At 41.4% G+C, this 15,893-nt stretch overlaps 1 protein-coding gene across 4 annotated transcripts in view; it reads left to right on the forward strand.

Moving 5' to 3' along the window:
• Positions 1-15,893, forward strand: part of ATP8A1 (ATPase phospholipid transporting 8A1) — a 235,545-nt gene that overhangs the window by 43,491 nt on the left and 176,161 nt on the right. For 3 of the 4 annotated variants that reach the window (XM_024731618.1, XM_024731619.1, XM_024731621.1), the window contains one exon: positions 1,562-1,607. In XM_024731618.1, coding sequence (XP_024587386.1) covers positions 1,562-1,607 — 46 coding nt within the window. Of the gene's footprint in view, positions 1-1,561; positions 1,608-4,254; positions 4,356-15,893 lie in introns of those variants that run through there. The other variant, XM_024731620.1, reaches the window with a different exon arrangement.

Below are 15,893 nucleotides of genomic sequence, written 5' to 3' on the forward strand. Positions count from 1 at the left end.
AATTTACTTAAGAACATTTGCTGGCAAATCGTGTGCTTACTTTCAGAAGCAATAATTTGACTATTAAAAGTCTGCGTTGTTAAATTTTTATTAGTGAGTGTTTTATTGAGAAAGAATTGTGGTGTGTTCCTGCCTATGGGTGTGGCAGGAATCATTTTCAACAAGCCTTCCACAGAGGCTTTCTGAATGCCTTATTTGCATTTTGTGCAGTTCAGTGGCTGATTGTTTGGGTGAACTGAGCTCCCAGTGCCAGCTATTATGCCACTGTTCGTCCGTGCTGCTGCGTCTTGGAGTGCTCATCTACAAGCCCAGGCTTTTCTCTGGAAAAGTGTTTTCATTTGTGCCTGTGATTCTAAAAACCATGTTTCTTCTCAAATGGGGAACTTAGGAACTCATTTTACTACACTCATGCCAACCCACCTTGTGGTCAGGTATGCACAGCTAAACCTGACCCTGGGCTTTATATGATGGAATCTTTGAGCTCAGAGTCAGTTGCACTCAACACGTTTCTTCAGTGTCAGCAGAGGCTGATGTGTTATGCTCGATGCTGTCAGTTTAGACAGAAGCTGTGGAAAACCTCTAGTTGAACCGTAGAGAAGATAGCCTCCCCTGGCCACTCAAATTCTCACCTTTCCTCTGACCTTCCCTTTCTCTTTCTTACTGCTATAAAATCTTGGCTTCTGTAGCTTTTCAAACTCACCCACCTAGACTTAGACTAACTCATTTGTTTACCGTTTAATTTTTTCTTGCTTTGGGAGGAGGGAAAATGAGACTCAGTGACTTGTGGTAGTGGGAGAGGGGGCTGTAGGGGAACAGTGGGGAGAAGCAGCTTTGTGCAAACGGTGGACATATTTGGTTCCCGTCATTGACAGACATCAGCACGTCATTAAATTATAGAGGATGTACTCAGCTAATTAGATAATGAATTTCTTAAGAAACTGAAAATATTTCAGTACCATTATTAAATGGTAGTTATTATAGGTAATTCTCATGGGCGATCTTCTTTTTTAAGTAAGTTATTTAAACAAAAGTCTAAATCAGCCTTTCAGCTCCATCTTTTCTAGTACATTAAAATTTTAATCGTACCTCTATAATAATGTAAGATCCCTCCGAGGACCACACCCCTGTACTCCCAGAACAGGAGTAGCATATAAAGATGCTATGGATTGCACTTTCAATTTTAAAATTCCTGCATACCCTGATTATTCCCATTACCACACCCTGGGCGTACTTATATAATTGATATGGGTAGGGGCTTCCCTGGTGGCGCAGTGGTTGAGGGTCCGCCTGCCGATGCAGGGGACGCGGGTTCGTGCCCTGGTCCGGGAGGGTCCCACATGCCGCAGAGCGGCCCGTCTGGAGCCTGTGCTCTGCGACGGGAGAGGCCACAGCGGTGAGAGGCCCGCATGCCACACACACACAAAAAATTGATATGGGTGTGAAAGGACAGAAGCTTTGAGAAACATAAGTTTTAAAAATCTCTCTTTTGTAATAGGTGCTATCTTGTTTTGTTAATCTCATCCACTTTTTCACAGTTTTTGTTTTTACTTTTAAATTTTAGAAACGACATAAAGCTGATAATGCAGTGAACAAGAAACAGACCCAAGGTAAGAATTATACATTTTGTTTCTCGTATCTGTCAAATACACTCATAGTAATATATACAAATCACTTCAATTAAATATAATTCAACTGAGAACACTGTGTATCTCTTAAGTTTTTGTTCCAGGATAGATTCTTCCTTTGTAACATTTATTAGCATGACACTTAAATTCACATTAGAGTGATTTACAGGGGTAATATTGATAGTTTTGAAAAGTAACATTTTTAATACATTTTAAGTGCCTCATAGCAATGTACTCACAAGTACTGTCCATAAAATCTGCAGTTGTTTTGACAGTGTTAAGTGCTACAAAACGTCTTTGGGTGTGTGTGTATGATCTATAGATGTACTCTAGGTATGATTTATAGAAAATAATCAGATGTGATGTTACTTGAGTAAAAGGCATATTGGAAGCACTTTGAATTATCCTGTACTTGCAGAAGCTATATACTCCATAAATAAATAAAACAGTTAAAACCAGGCCAGCTTCTGGAAAGCACATGGCATGTTGATGTGGCTCTGTTGTTGTGGGTCTCATTTTGATGGAGTTGAAACCCAAATGACCTTCAACACAAGCAAATAGACTGTTGTGCTCTCAATTTAAAAAAAAAAGTACCCAGGAACACGTGAAACAGACATCTTACCCCATCCGTGAGCTTTCCCAGTCTGAGAATCTCATCTCTCTGAAGTTCCCTGATGTGATGAGGCTCAGCCATGTCTGCCAAAATTAGCTGGTAATTAAAAACAGTATTTTTTAATTAAAGGCTCTGACTTTTATGGGACTCTGTCAAAATGCCCTAGGGCTTCTCTTCTTACCACCTTCTACCAAAGGGATTATCTGCTGATCTTTGATGCATTTGAAAAAGGTACATTTATTAAAGTATCACCTAATAAATTAAATATTTACTGAGATTGTACTTATTACGGGGCATATGAAAAAGTATAAGATGGGAACTCTATAAGGGTGAAAAATGATCTTGTGTGGAAAATGAAGGATTTGGATTACGTGATCTCAGTGTCTCTAGATTTTTGTGGCAAACGCTGGTTCCTGTGTCAAATGCTTTACGAATTCAAAAGCAGGAGAGAGAATTGTGGCGTAACTTGAGCTAGATCTTGAATTTCGGGAAAAGTTTGGATGAGCAGAGGCACCTGGGCAAGACATTGCCTGTGTGCCAGTGAGGAAGGGTAAAGAGAGCTTTTCCTGAGCAGAGATGAAGACGGCTGTTGGATTGCTTTGTGGAACCACTAGAGTGCCAGATGGGGAAAGGAGATTCCTGGCAAAGGGAAGCAAAGACATGATCAGAAAGGTAGGCCGGGGTCAAATTTTACAGGGCCTTGAATGCCAAGCCAGGAGATTCCAACTTTTCTTACGTATGCTGAGTAGCTGTTGAAGGTTTACAAGCCAAAAAGAGATAAGGTAAATATGCAGATTAAAGTCGGAGAGCAGAGTGACACGGAATAGGGGGCTCTTAGAAGCTTGAGGACTAAGCTACTCTAGGGGTTTAGGTGGGAAGGGACAGCCATAGGTATTGAAAGGGGGAAAAAAAAAAAAGCAAAAATGTTTCAGGTACTGGCATTTTGGGCAAGTGGTGCAGTTTTTGCATTTGTTGCCATGTTGCTCAGAATGTTCAGTAACAGCTTTTGAACCAAAAATATGTAACTGTTTTTTCCAATACATAATGTGTCTTCTGGCAGAGGGCTCCTATCCTCAGGGACTAGCAGTTACTTATTTTCAAGCCTTAGCACAGGAAGTCAACATTGTACAGTTGAAGAGTAGCCGTCATAGCCGTGTTGATTTAAGCTACCACACCCTGTATGGGTGGGTTCTCTGATTTTCCAGGTACTTGCCTACTTCCAAAAATACTTCCTTTTTGCCCACTATTCAGAGAAAAGGTTCTTTCTTGGTTATCATTCTTGGTTCACCAATTCATTCTGGATTAACAAGATTAGCTCTGTGGTTAAAAAGTGAGAGGAAAGTCTTCTATAGTATAGAAAACTCATGTCAAAAATAAAATATTAAGGCTTACATATAAAAATCATTTTAAGTCAGAATAGTTGGAAAGCCCACGTTCAAGAAATTATGGTCTTTAGTTTGCTACTTGATTGTTTTCTAAGAGAATCGAATCGTCCTTTTTTTTTTCTTTGCCTAGTTTGGGTATTTGGTCGTCTTTTTGATTTTGCAGTTGATAGGTGATAACAAATGTTTGAATAGGATACTATTTGCTGTCAGATAACTCAAATTACTGATACTTTAAATGAAAGCCATCTGTCCATAGGCCAGACTGAAATTCAATTTGCTTTCCTGAGTTGAGGCAGGAAGTGGTGTAGGAGTGGGAAAGGGGTTGTTATTTTTGACAGGCAATTAATCATGACAGATATTTTTAGTATTTTACTTAAATTTCATTTTCTAAATGTTTATCAAGACCATGTAATATATGAGGATGTCTTTCCCTCAGATTCAAATATTAATCCTTCTATAGTCTTAGAAAAATGAATATTTTCTCTCCTTATTTTGCATTGAGGCACTAAAGAGTGACTTTTTTCTCTGTCATTCCCTAGTGACTTCAGAAATACAAATTCATGATTTCACTTACAACATTTTCAGTGGACTGGTACCTGTCTGATGCCTCATTTTCACCAATTAATGAACTTGATCAGGGGTTAAATTCTGGATTCTGCAGAGGGCAAGTCTTCCTCATCTTTGTGTCCTCACAGCTCTAGCCCAGGGGCCCATCCTCAGCAGGTGCTCTATGTGAGTGAATGAACCACTCTCTGTATAGATACTTCAGTATAGATAGGAAGCAGGAAGAGACTAGAAATGAAAGGAGCCTCCTTGAAAATTCATTATCTAGGGTGTGAGCAAGATGAAAAGCAGTATTTCCAAAACACTGTGTCCCAGACTGTTTCGCAGGTACTGGTAAGATAAAACAAAACAAAAAAAAACTAACATGGTAGAAGTTCTTGCCTCCTCTTTACTGTCTCTGTTGAAGTCATCATATCATCATTTTACTCTGCTCTGCATCCTATGAACACAGCACTGTGTCCACTTATCACTTCCACTGCCCAAAAGCCCAGAGCACTGCCATATTCAGGACCCCCAGGTTTTCCTGGCACCTAAATTTACCTTATTTTCTCTGATTTCTTCCTCAATATTTGAGTTCACAATATCTGACATACCCTCCCTCCACGTGTCTACATACACACAGGAGGCAGTCTCTCACTCTGTGTCCTAAATTGGGTTTTCTTGGCCAAACTTAGCTCTGCAGAAATTTGTTAATTATGCATTTGTAATTATCACTATAATATGTATATTGAAGCCAATCCCCGTAAGATTTTGTTGTGATTGAGCTAGTTCTCTTTTTAAATTGTCAACTTATGCTTTTACTTTTTGTGGAAAACTGCTATGGCTAGTATTTCAAGTGGAATGATAGTTTCACATAAAGTCACAATATGGAGGCCTGGGAAAGGATGGGGTTCAGGTGCAGACTAAGAAAGATATTTTGGATCTAAAAATTTTAAATTAAAGATGCCTCTTAATGAAGTAGATTTGCTGTTTTAAAATCCCAGGTTCGGATATATTCCCTGAAGGATGGTGTACATACATTCTGCAGGTGAGAATGTCTGGGAGACACCTGTGACATCTGGCAGCCCATCAGTCACCTGACATTAGATTGTTTCATACCTTGTTTTGTTAGTAGGTATTAGATTAGAATAAGTCTTTAATAAAGCAGTAGAATAAGTCTTTAATAAAGCAGTTTTGCTCTGTTTTAATTTAATTTAGAAAAAGATAACATGAACTTCTTTTTAACTAGGCACATAGCTAAAAATAATAGATCTCATCTCCACCTGATTCGTCTTTTCCCAGAGCTACATCAGCCATTTCAGAAGTGGAGTTGAGTTGGTGGCCACTGATAACCCCTAACAAGGCTACTTCCCTACAGGGCACATAGTTGCTTATCTCTGACTGCAAGCTATTTCACCTTTAAAGTCCTTTATGAAAAAGATGTTGAGTTGGTGTGGGTTGAATTTGTTTTAGGTTGTTAAGCCTGAAATGACCTACTAACAAGGCTGAATCCATCTGGTTGAGTTCATTTCATGCTAAGGGACTTAAAATAGCACCACTTTCGTGGCTTACTGAAAAAGCCAGTGTGCAGCTTTTTTGTTTCCCTGGAGGTATCTGGCACATCTGATCCATCCATAAGCCTGGACCTGTACTCTGCCACGTGTACATCAGTTACCTATAAATAGTTCTTAGAAAGTATTGATTCCATGAGCAATTGAAAATTGAGCACATATGTGCTAAAGAGTGTTTTCAGACACCTCTAAGATTGTTAATATCTTCAAATTAAAATTTTAAAATCGTACAGTTTTATGAACTGAACTGGTTAGATATTTTTAGCAACAGCTCTGGATGAAGAGGAAGTATTTATTTGTGGGGAAGTACAACTGCAGATGATCTTTCATTTGTCCCATAAATAAAAGCACACCAAGAAACAAAATCCACTGAGGAAATTGAGGGCCATAGATAAAGTGAAAGGAGAAAAACAGGTGTGACTCCAAGTTAGAACGTTTATTGTTTCACTTCAGTAAGTCTTGCTGAACATCTACCTTGTGTAAGACCCAGTGCAGAAAATGCAGAAAGAAACCAGGCTTCATGCTTGCCCTGTAGGAAATTAGAATCTGGTAGGGAAGATAACATGCTCACTGATACTATGATACAAGAAAGATAGAAAGACTAATAAGGACCAAATGAGAGGGGTGGGGATTCGGAGATGTCACATGCGAGGATCACAAAAACGAGTGGACTTTGAGTAAGCAGAGCTGTCGGGGTGGGTGCAGGGATGATCCAGGAGGAAATGGGAAGGCGTGAGGTATATTCTGGGAAGAGCAAATACAGATGTCCCTTGGTATCCATGGGGAATTGGTTCCAGGACCCCCACCGTTACCAAAATCTGATTCCTTTATACAAAATGGCATATGAGTGGTGGATGCAGAGCCTGTGGATACAGAGGGCTGAATGCAGTCCATTTTGGCTACAGCACAGGGTACGTGGCAGAGAGCAGTGGGGACAGGGATGGGAAGGCAAGTTAGGGTCATAATTTGGAGGCTTTGAAAACCAAGGTGAAGAACTTGGAGAGAATTACTGAAGGGTGTGGCTAGGTTCCCAGTCATACTTTTTAACAAGGAATGTGACAGCTGTATGGGGAGGGGTGGGGTGAGGCACAAAGGGAGACTGACTTTTGATTAATTAGGGAAGGGGAATAGGGTGGCAGCAATGAGAAGGCAAAGGAAAATACACAGTGGACAGATCCAACTGGACTTGGCAAAGGAGGGGAAAACCCATCAAACACCAAATGCTGAATTAATAGGACCGAGGCTGTGATACCCACTAAATCCAGCATTTAAGAAGTCATAAAATAGATAAACAACAAGAATTTAGCGTATAGCACAGGGAATTATAGTCAGTATCTTGTAATAATCTGTAATGGAATAAAATCTGCAAAAAATCTGAATCACTATGCTGTACACCTGAAACCAATGCAATATTGTAAATCACATCTTCAATTAAAATTTAAAAAGTCACAGTTCTTAACTGGAGTTCCAGTTCTAAACTGGAGAGCGGATGTGGGGCTGGAAGAACTGAAGCCTAGCTGCAAGAAAGGGTGGAATGACTGGTGAGGCGATGCAAGGAGATTTTTCTTTCAAGGAATTTCTCAGTTACATAAAGGAAAAAGCAAATGATTCATGACTCTGTGCAGCATTGGGGGGGGAAACATTCTGAGCGAAGTAGGTTCCTGCCCCTTGTGCACTGATCACATCATCTCACCCATATTTTTTTAAGATAAGTCACTGGTTCTCAAACAGCTTGCTGAAACTCACCCCTAGAGTTTCTGTAGGCCTCGCAGGGGACCCCAGAATTTCATTCTAAAGAAATTCTCAGTGATGCTGATGCTGCTAGTGAGGACCCTTGTTAAAAGTTTTAAAGTAAGCTGGAAGAAGTGGTATCAGTTCATTGAAAAATCTCTATAGAGAATACGGAGGAGAGTGGAACTCAGGAGGTTCCCTTTGTCTTTTGTGTCAGAGGATCCCAAGCAGATTGTTGCTTAATTGGACCTTTATAGGCAAGTTCACGAAGGAGACTTTTGTGCAGTGTCAGTTTGTGCCACAAGAGGTTTTTTGCCTTCGTTGTCTTTGTAAGGGTCTACGTGGTGAATGAATTGATGCTTTAATATGGGTATGCTGGTTTTCCTTCTCTGCCCGGTTCAAAACTGTAGTCTCAGCGGTTTTCTTAGCCTTCTCAATGCACTAAAGCTCCTCTGCAGTGCTTCCTGCCACTTAGGGATTGCAGCATGCTGCCTTTGCTGTGGTTTCTCTGTGTCCTGTGACAAGGGTAGTGCCCATTATCCTTTTGGATAATTTGCCTTTTGTTAACCTATTTCAAGAAGTGGCTTGGGGGGTCCCTGGTGGCGCAGTGGTTGAGAGTCCGCCTGCCGATGCAGGGGACACGGGTTCGCGCCCCGGTCCGGGAAGATCCCACATGCCGCGGAGCGGCTGCGCCCATGAGCCATGGCTGCTGAGCCTGCGCGTCCGGAGCCTGTGCTCCGCAACGGGAGAAGCCACAACAGTGAGAGACCCGCGTACCACAAAAAAAAAAAAAAAAAGAAGTGATTTGATTGCCCAGGAACGACACCCCACACACTCCAGTGACTCTTTGTAACGTCCTTAATGGTAGACCAGTTAGATTGCCGTGGTGATGGCTTCTCTCAGAGAAGCCAGTGTGAGACCCTCAGCCAGCACCTGTACGTGTGCGACATTTGATTGAGTCCTGAGAGACTGACAGTTTCTCCAGAGCCTTTGATTAGGTAATTCCCAAGGGACTCTAACAGAATGTTTTTATTTCAACAGAAAATCCATTACCCAAAAGCTGTTAAGTAGCATCCTGCTCAGTAAGAACAGATGACATTTGAGGTATTTGTTTAAACTATGAGCTCTCCCATGCATACTAATTAGCCAGTGTGGAAATTATAGCAGGTGTGTTTGGAGAACTGCTGAGAGGTGGAGGAGATTTGCATTTAAAAGGAAGAGCTGTTAAAGCATCATAAGACAAGCCATTGACATAATTCTTTCCTAGCTTGTTCTCAGTTCCCTTCACCAGGCATCACTGATCATCTCCTCCGTGGCTCACCTTCTCTAGAGTTGTGAAGTAAGTGTACTTTGGGCCCAAGAAAGCTAAAAGCTCAGCAAAGGACCCAGCATCATTTCTTGTTTCCTCTAAACCTGGTTAGAGCTGGGTTAGAGGAGGTCAGTGGTTAAAAATAACTAGGTTTCTATTTCAGTCACCAGCATAATACATGTGATATGGTTTATTTTAATTGTTCTATGGTTGGATATTTAGGAACCAGTTCAGAAGTAAAGACAACAATGAATTGTGACTGACTTTTATCCAAGTGCAGAAACCTTTTTTTTTTTTTTGCATTGGGTCTTCATTGCTGCGCGCAGGGTTTCTCTTGTTTCAGCGAGCGGGGGCTACTCTTCGTTGCGGTGCATGAGCTTGTCACTGCAGTGGCTTCTCTTGTTGCGGCGCACGGGCTCTAGGCACGTGGGCCTCAATAGTTGTGGCACGTGGGCTTCAGTCGTGGCTCCTGGGCTCTAGAGCGCAGGCTCAGTCGTTGTGGCTCACAGGCTTAGTTGTTCCGCAGCATGTGGGATCTTCCCGGACTAGGGATCGAACCCGTGTCCCCTGCAATGGCAGACGGATTCTTAACCACTGCACCAAGGGGGAAGTCCCCAGAAACCTTTTATATGTCGTGAGCTGATTTTTAACTTCACCAGAATTCTGTATTGTTCTCTATATCCTAAGATGGGTCTAGCCTCAAGTTTGAAGAAGCTATGCACTTCTAGCTTTTATTTCTGTGTTACGGTTTTGTAGATCAAAAACAAACGAAATTGGGGGTGGAAGGTAGAAGGGATAGAAACATCCTCAGTTCTAAGAAGCTTCCAGGTGATGCTGATGCTGCAGGTCTCTGGACCACCTGTTGAGTGGCAAGGTTCTGTACTACATCCAAAAGTATGTTACTCTTAGTTAGAATTCTAATTCAGTGTAGGACATAAAGGTAATTTACACTTGGATTAATCTAGGCCACTGTAGCTTTCAGAATAAGTACCAAGTACCCATCAGATTGACAAAATTCAAGCGACTGATAACAGTTTGTGCTTGTCTAAGTTGATAGTCAGTGGAACTTTATATATTGCTAATGACAGTGTAGATTGCCATATGGAAGTAATCTGGTTGTATCTGATAAAAGTACAAACACAAATACCCTACAGCCAGCAATGCTCCTTTGGGACTCCTCTCCTATAGAGTACAATTACATAAATATATTTCAGTGTTATTTGAGGTGGTAGAAAAAGGTAGAAGTCCCAATTTCCACTGAGAGGAGGATAGTTGAATACATTATGATATTCCAGCTGGACTGGAATACCTCTGTGCTGATCCCAGAGACACCTGGAACTGTGATGCTGAACCTTGGCCAAGAGAAGGACGAGGGCTTCCCTGGTGGCGCAGTGGTTGAGAGTCCGCCTGCCGATGCAGGGGACACGGGTTCGTGCCCCGGTCTTGGAAGACCCCACATTCGCGGAGCGGCTGGGCCCGTGAGCCATGGCCGCTGAGCCTGCGCATCCAGAGCCTGTGCTCCGCAACGGGAGAGGCCACGGCAGTGAGAGGCCTGTGTGCCGCAAAAAAAAAAAAAAAGAAGGACGAGATGGACTAGCTGTTGAATTAATGCTCTCTGCAGGGTTTGAAACCCCCCTGAAGCACCCAAAATTTCCTCTGCTTAGTTTAAGGATGTATATAGATTGATGGCTTACCTGGTTTAATTTGTAACATAATCTGGCTTGTCTAATTGACTGGGAGGTATAAAAGATCCCCTGGAAACATTTTCCCAGGCTTTCCTGAAATTAAGATTTATCATACATATCATGGAGGTTCAAAATCCATGTCCGAGGTGAATGAGAAGGGACCCTGGAGGGCTGTGCCTAGGAGTTTCTCAGGCCCCTGATGCTTGCCTGGGCTTTCATTTTCCCGGTGTACCATATCCTCTAGCTTGATTAAAACTTTTCTTGAATACACCCTGTGGAGTCTTGTGAGTCTATTCAGTTATCTGACCCATTTGTAATGGATACATCCATACAAGGGATTATTTCTCAAAAAATGGGTTGTCTCTGTGCTTTGTCCTGAAAGCACATGTTAAGTGGAAAACCAAGTTGCAGAGAAATAAATTTTTAAAAAGAAAGAGAACAAACATGCATATGTGCGTGCTTGTCTAGAGAAAAGTATGTGAGGATGCATCAGCATTCCTTACCTTGAGAAAGTGGCATGAGAGGAGGAAAGAATCTCAGCTCTTCCTTTATATAACTCCAGTTGACTTGGCCAATAATACATTGATTCTGCAGTTTGTTAGAAAACATTGTTGGCTGAAAATGTATTTAAAAGTTTCTTAGACATATCAGTTTTTGCAGTAAGCCGTAGTTTCCAGTATGTGTCTTCAGGGATGAATGGAGGAAACCTTTGGATGGAGCGTAGGGGAGAAGAGAGTAGGAGGATGTACTGTTTGGGTGGAGGCAGGCATCCCCTAAGAGATGGTAGGAGGACAGGCTAGTTTACAGCGGGAGGGTGGTGCAGAAGGGTCAGGTAGGGGAGGGACGTAGGTAGGTTCGAATGTGCATGGAGAAACCATCCTAGTGAGGGGGATGAGCAGGTGGGGAGGACGGACAAGTGAAGCAGATTCAGATGGTTTTCCAGGTTTCAGTGAAAGTGGCCAGGCTTCCAACCTCCCTGGTGGAGCAGACTCCCTGGTATAGTCTGGTCAGCTGAGTTTGGGAAGCCTGCTGTGACACTTCCATCCTGTAAGGGGAACCCAGTAGAGTGGTTCAGGGCTATTTTCAGATGTGAACTGACCAGTCTCTTCCAAGTGGCAACATTTCAAGGAGGGCCAGTTTGGATTACAGAGCTGGAAGGGGTGGCCCAGAGCTGACATCGGAGGACATTCATGTCCCAAACACACAGGAACATTAGTGTATCTAGTGGTTGTGTAACCATTTCCAGCTGCTCACATTGGAAACATTTCAGGAACTTATGAAACTGAGAAGGCTATTTTAAGCAAATGTTTAAATAGTTCATCGGCATCATTTTATGTAGCTGGTTTTTTTTTTTGGGAGTTATAATTCACAAACCATAAAACTCATTATTTTCAAGTATACAGTTCAGTGTTTTTTAGGATATTCACAGCGTTATGCACCCAACACAACTATCTGATTCTAGAATCCTTTCATCACCCCCACAAGAAACCCCAGACGTATAAGCAGTCAATCCCCATTGCCCTCTTTCATGAGCCCCTGATGACCACTAATCTACATTCTATTTCTATGGATTTGTCTGTTCTGGGCATTTTATATAAAGGAGATCATACAACATGTAGCCTTTTGTGACTGGCTTATCTTCAAGAGTCATCCATGTTGTCAACATGTATCAGCATTTCATTCCTTTTTTATGACTGAGTAATATTTCTTTGTATGGCTTTACCCCTGTTGTTTAACCATTCATTGGTGAATGGACATTTGGGTTGTTTCCACTTTCTGCCTATTACGAACAATGATACAGTGAACATTTGTGCACAGGTTTTTGTGTGAACATTATGTTTTCAGTTCCCTTGGATATATACTTAGGTGTGGAATTTCTATATCATGATGGCTCTGTGCTTAACTTTTTGAGGAAATGCCAGAGTGTTTTCCTGTATAGCTGTTTTTTAAACATTGTGTATATATTATTTTTAACATGAGATCTATTAAGGAACAGGGTTATATCTTTAGTAAATCTACGTAACTACTACTATGGCTTCATATGGGCCCAAACACATAGGAACATCAGTGGATCCACTTTCCATCCAGCAAGTATTGACTGAGCATCTTTGTGTTGCTGCACGGAAACACTGGGAATACAGCGGAGAACAGAATAGAGAATATTCCTGTGGTCAAAGATTTTGGAGTCTGGGGAAGGAGAAAGCCTTACATAAATCCTCTCTCAACTAAGTATGTAGTAAAACTGTCATAAGTGCTCTGAAGGAGAAGTGCAGGAAGCTGATTTAGACTTGAGGGTAGTGGTAAAGGTGTAGGTGTCAAAAAAATGTCCCCTGAGAAAGTAGTGTTAAAGCTGAGATCTAGGTGAGGACGGAGGGAAAGTGTGTTGCAGTCATGGAAACATGTGCGAAGGGTTTGAGGCAGGAAAAAGAGTGTTGCTTTCAGCACGATGGGCCTGGAGATAAATTGATCAGTGGACTAAATACAGAGTCCAGAAATCGATCCACCAGAATACCATGTCAGTTTAACCGGGGAAAGAAAGATTTTTTTAAACAGAATCTCAGATATGTTGATTGAAACCTTAATACAAAAATACTATATGATTCAATGCATATGACATGCAAAACTAACTTACGGTAAATGATTTATATCTGGGGATGGGATAATGGACTGTAAAATGGTGTGAGGAGTCTTTTTGGAGTTCTGCATCTTGTCCTGAGTGGTGAATTCACAGATGTTTACCGTTTTTAAAAAACTCATTGAACAGAATACGTAAGGTCTATACACTTTGTTGTAAGTTATACTTCAATTAACAAAGGAAAACCTCATGAGTGTGAGCCAGGCAGGTGTCCTACATACAAGACAGGGAAGTAGGCTGCCTATAAAGCAGCAGGAAACCACAAACAAGCATGGTGATGGAGTGGTGAGCCCCATCGAAAGAGGTGGCCACTGCTGTCCACGCCACACGTCACAGTGCGGTAACTGACTGAGCTCCCCGATAAGCCTGAAGTCTTCATTTTCATGTCAAACCTCTTGATTTTACAAATATTGGAAACTGATTTTTAAAAACCCAAGTATTGCAGTGTGGGAATGTTTACTCGTATGAGGTGGAATTAGAAGAAAATAAACGGCAATAAAGAGCTCCAGGTACTATTGAACAGGATTTTTTTTCTAATTTAAATTTATGCAGATTTTAGCCCCAGTCAGTCAGTTATGCAGATTTGAACAGCACTTTGCCAACACTCCTTGTTGAGTACTTGATATTGCAGCCACTGGGTTAAGTGATTAAAGGGCGAAGTGGGTCTTCGTTGCTGCACGCGGGCTTTCTCTAGTTGCGGCGAGCGGGGGCTACTCTTCGTTGCGGTGCACGGGTTTCTCATTGCAGTGGCTTTCCTTGTTGCAGAGCATGGGCTCTAGGCACGTGGGCCTCAGTAGTTGTGGCATGCAGGCTTCCATAGTTGTAGCATGCGGGCTTCAGTAGTTGTGGCACACGGGCTCAGTAGTTGTGGCACACGGGCTCAGTAGTTGTGGCGCACGGGCTTAATTGCCCTGGGGCATGTGAGATCTTCCTGCACCAAGGCTCAAACCTGTGTCCCCAGCATCCGCAAGCGTATTCTTTAAATTTATTTATTGATTTATTTATTTTTGGCTGTGTTGGGTCTTCGTTTCTGTGTGAGGGCTTTCTCCAGTTGCGGCAAGCGGGGTCCACTCTTCATCGCTGTGCGCGGGCCTCTCACTATTGCGGCCTCTCATTGTGGAGCACAGGTTCCAGGCGCACAGGCTCAGTAGTTGTGGCTCACGGGCGCAGTTGCTCCGCGGCATGTGGGATCCTCCCAGACCAGGGCTCGAACCTGTGTCCCCTGCATCGGCAGGCAGACTCTCAACCACTGCGCCACCAGGGAAGCCCCGGCAAGTGTATTGTTAACCATTGTGCCACCAGGGAAGTCACTTCCCCAAGGGCTTTTTTACTCTTAAGTGTCACGCTCTGAACCCCTTGTACTCCCGGAGCAACATCCAGGAGCAGTTTTACTCCTGGCATCAGTTTGGGTGAACTCTACAGGCATTAGAGTTTTGTGTATTAGAATATAGGGATCAGTTTTAGATGCCTGGTGCTCAGATCCTTCACCCCTAACTGTATGAATACTGTCAAAATTGGAATTTTAACTTAGTCATATAGTTACTGGAAATACTTTAGTGTTAGCTCTTCGTCTTGGAATTATTATTTAAATTAATGAGGTTGATTCACCAAAATTCACTGCAAGATATTCCTTATTGCATTTATTCATCTGTTTAACTAGTGCTGGAGTGTCTTATGGGCCAGGAGTGCTGTGAAGTGCTAAAGATAAAGAAATGAATAAGACACAGCCCCTGGCTTCAGGGAATTTTGGAACACAAAGAGATTATATTTAGATTAAAATAATTTATATTGTAACACTGGTTTCCAGACCTGTTGGTATGTAATTAGTGTTAGATTTGCTATTGCACATTTTGGGGATTATCATCATCATGATTTACTTAAGAGGGTTCAGCCTTCATCTCTTCTAACATCAAAAGAAAGTGAATCTAATGTTTTTGTGCCTGTAACTTATTCATCTTGCAAATATTACCCAATAGCTACTTTGTGCCAGGTACTGTACTGTTTCCAGAGAATATTGTGTTAAACAAAGTAAATATTAGCTTGCCCTCATGGAATTTACTGTGAGGATAATTTGTTGACTGACCTTGACTTAATCCTTTTAAGTACTACGTGCTGTGCTATCTACTTCACATTATTCTTTTTTGTTTTGTTTTATCTGCTAGTGTCTATTGGCATATTCAGTATTATGCCACAGACACACTGCAGGAATAAAAGAAAGGTATACTGAGTAACTTTACTGTTGCAAAGCAGTAATAAAACACTGAGAAATATCAACCCCTCAATCATAATTTAATTGTAGCCTCTTCTTTTATTTATTCTCAGTAAACCAAATATAGAAACATTTGCTATTTTGCATTATTTTAAAGCTAAAGGTACAGATTTTTTTAATCTACTGGTTTATGTGTTAAATTTTTACTACCGAGTTTGAAATTCATTCCTGCTATGCTTGTAAATCTTTTTTTTTTTTTCTTTTTTAACATTGCTACTGTTATGGCTTCTGAAATTTTTTTAAGCTTGTCACTCCCTTTGCCAAGCATTTTTATGGCTTTCTCTTCCAGCCAACCCCTGTAATTCCTTTGTGTGCTGATGAAAGCCCTTGGCAATGCCAGTGAGATAGAAGTATTTTATTTTGAGATCTAAAATGTTCATTGGTTGTTTCTTTGTGTAATTTTATGTATCTTTGCTGTCATAATTGGTTTTTAAACCTATAAAAATTGTTACCAGTTAATTTATTTGAAGCTATTCATTTAAAATGATCATTTCATCAGAGATTGGCTTTTGATAAGTAGTAAAAAT

This window comes from Neophocaena asiaeorientalis, unplaced genomic scaffold, assembly GCF_003031525.2.
Source record: "Neophocaena asiaeorientalis asiaeorientalis breed wild unplaced genomic scaffold, Neophocaena_asiaeorientalis_V1.1 scaffold39, whole genome shotgun sequence".
Taxonomy (NCBI): domain Eukaryota; kingdom Metazoa; phylum Chordata; class Mammalia; order Artiodactyla; family Phocoenidae; genus Neophocaena; species Neophocaena asiaeorientalis.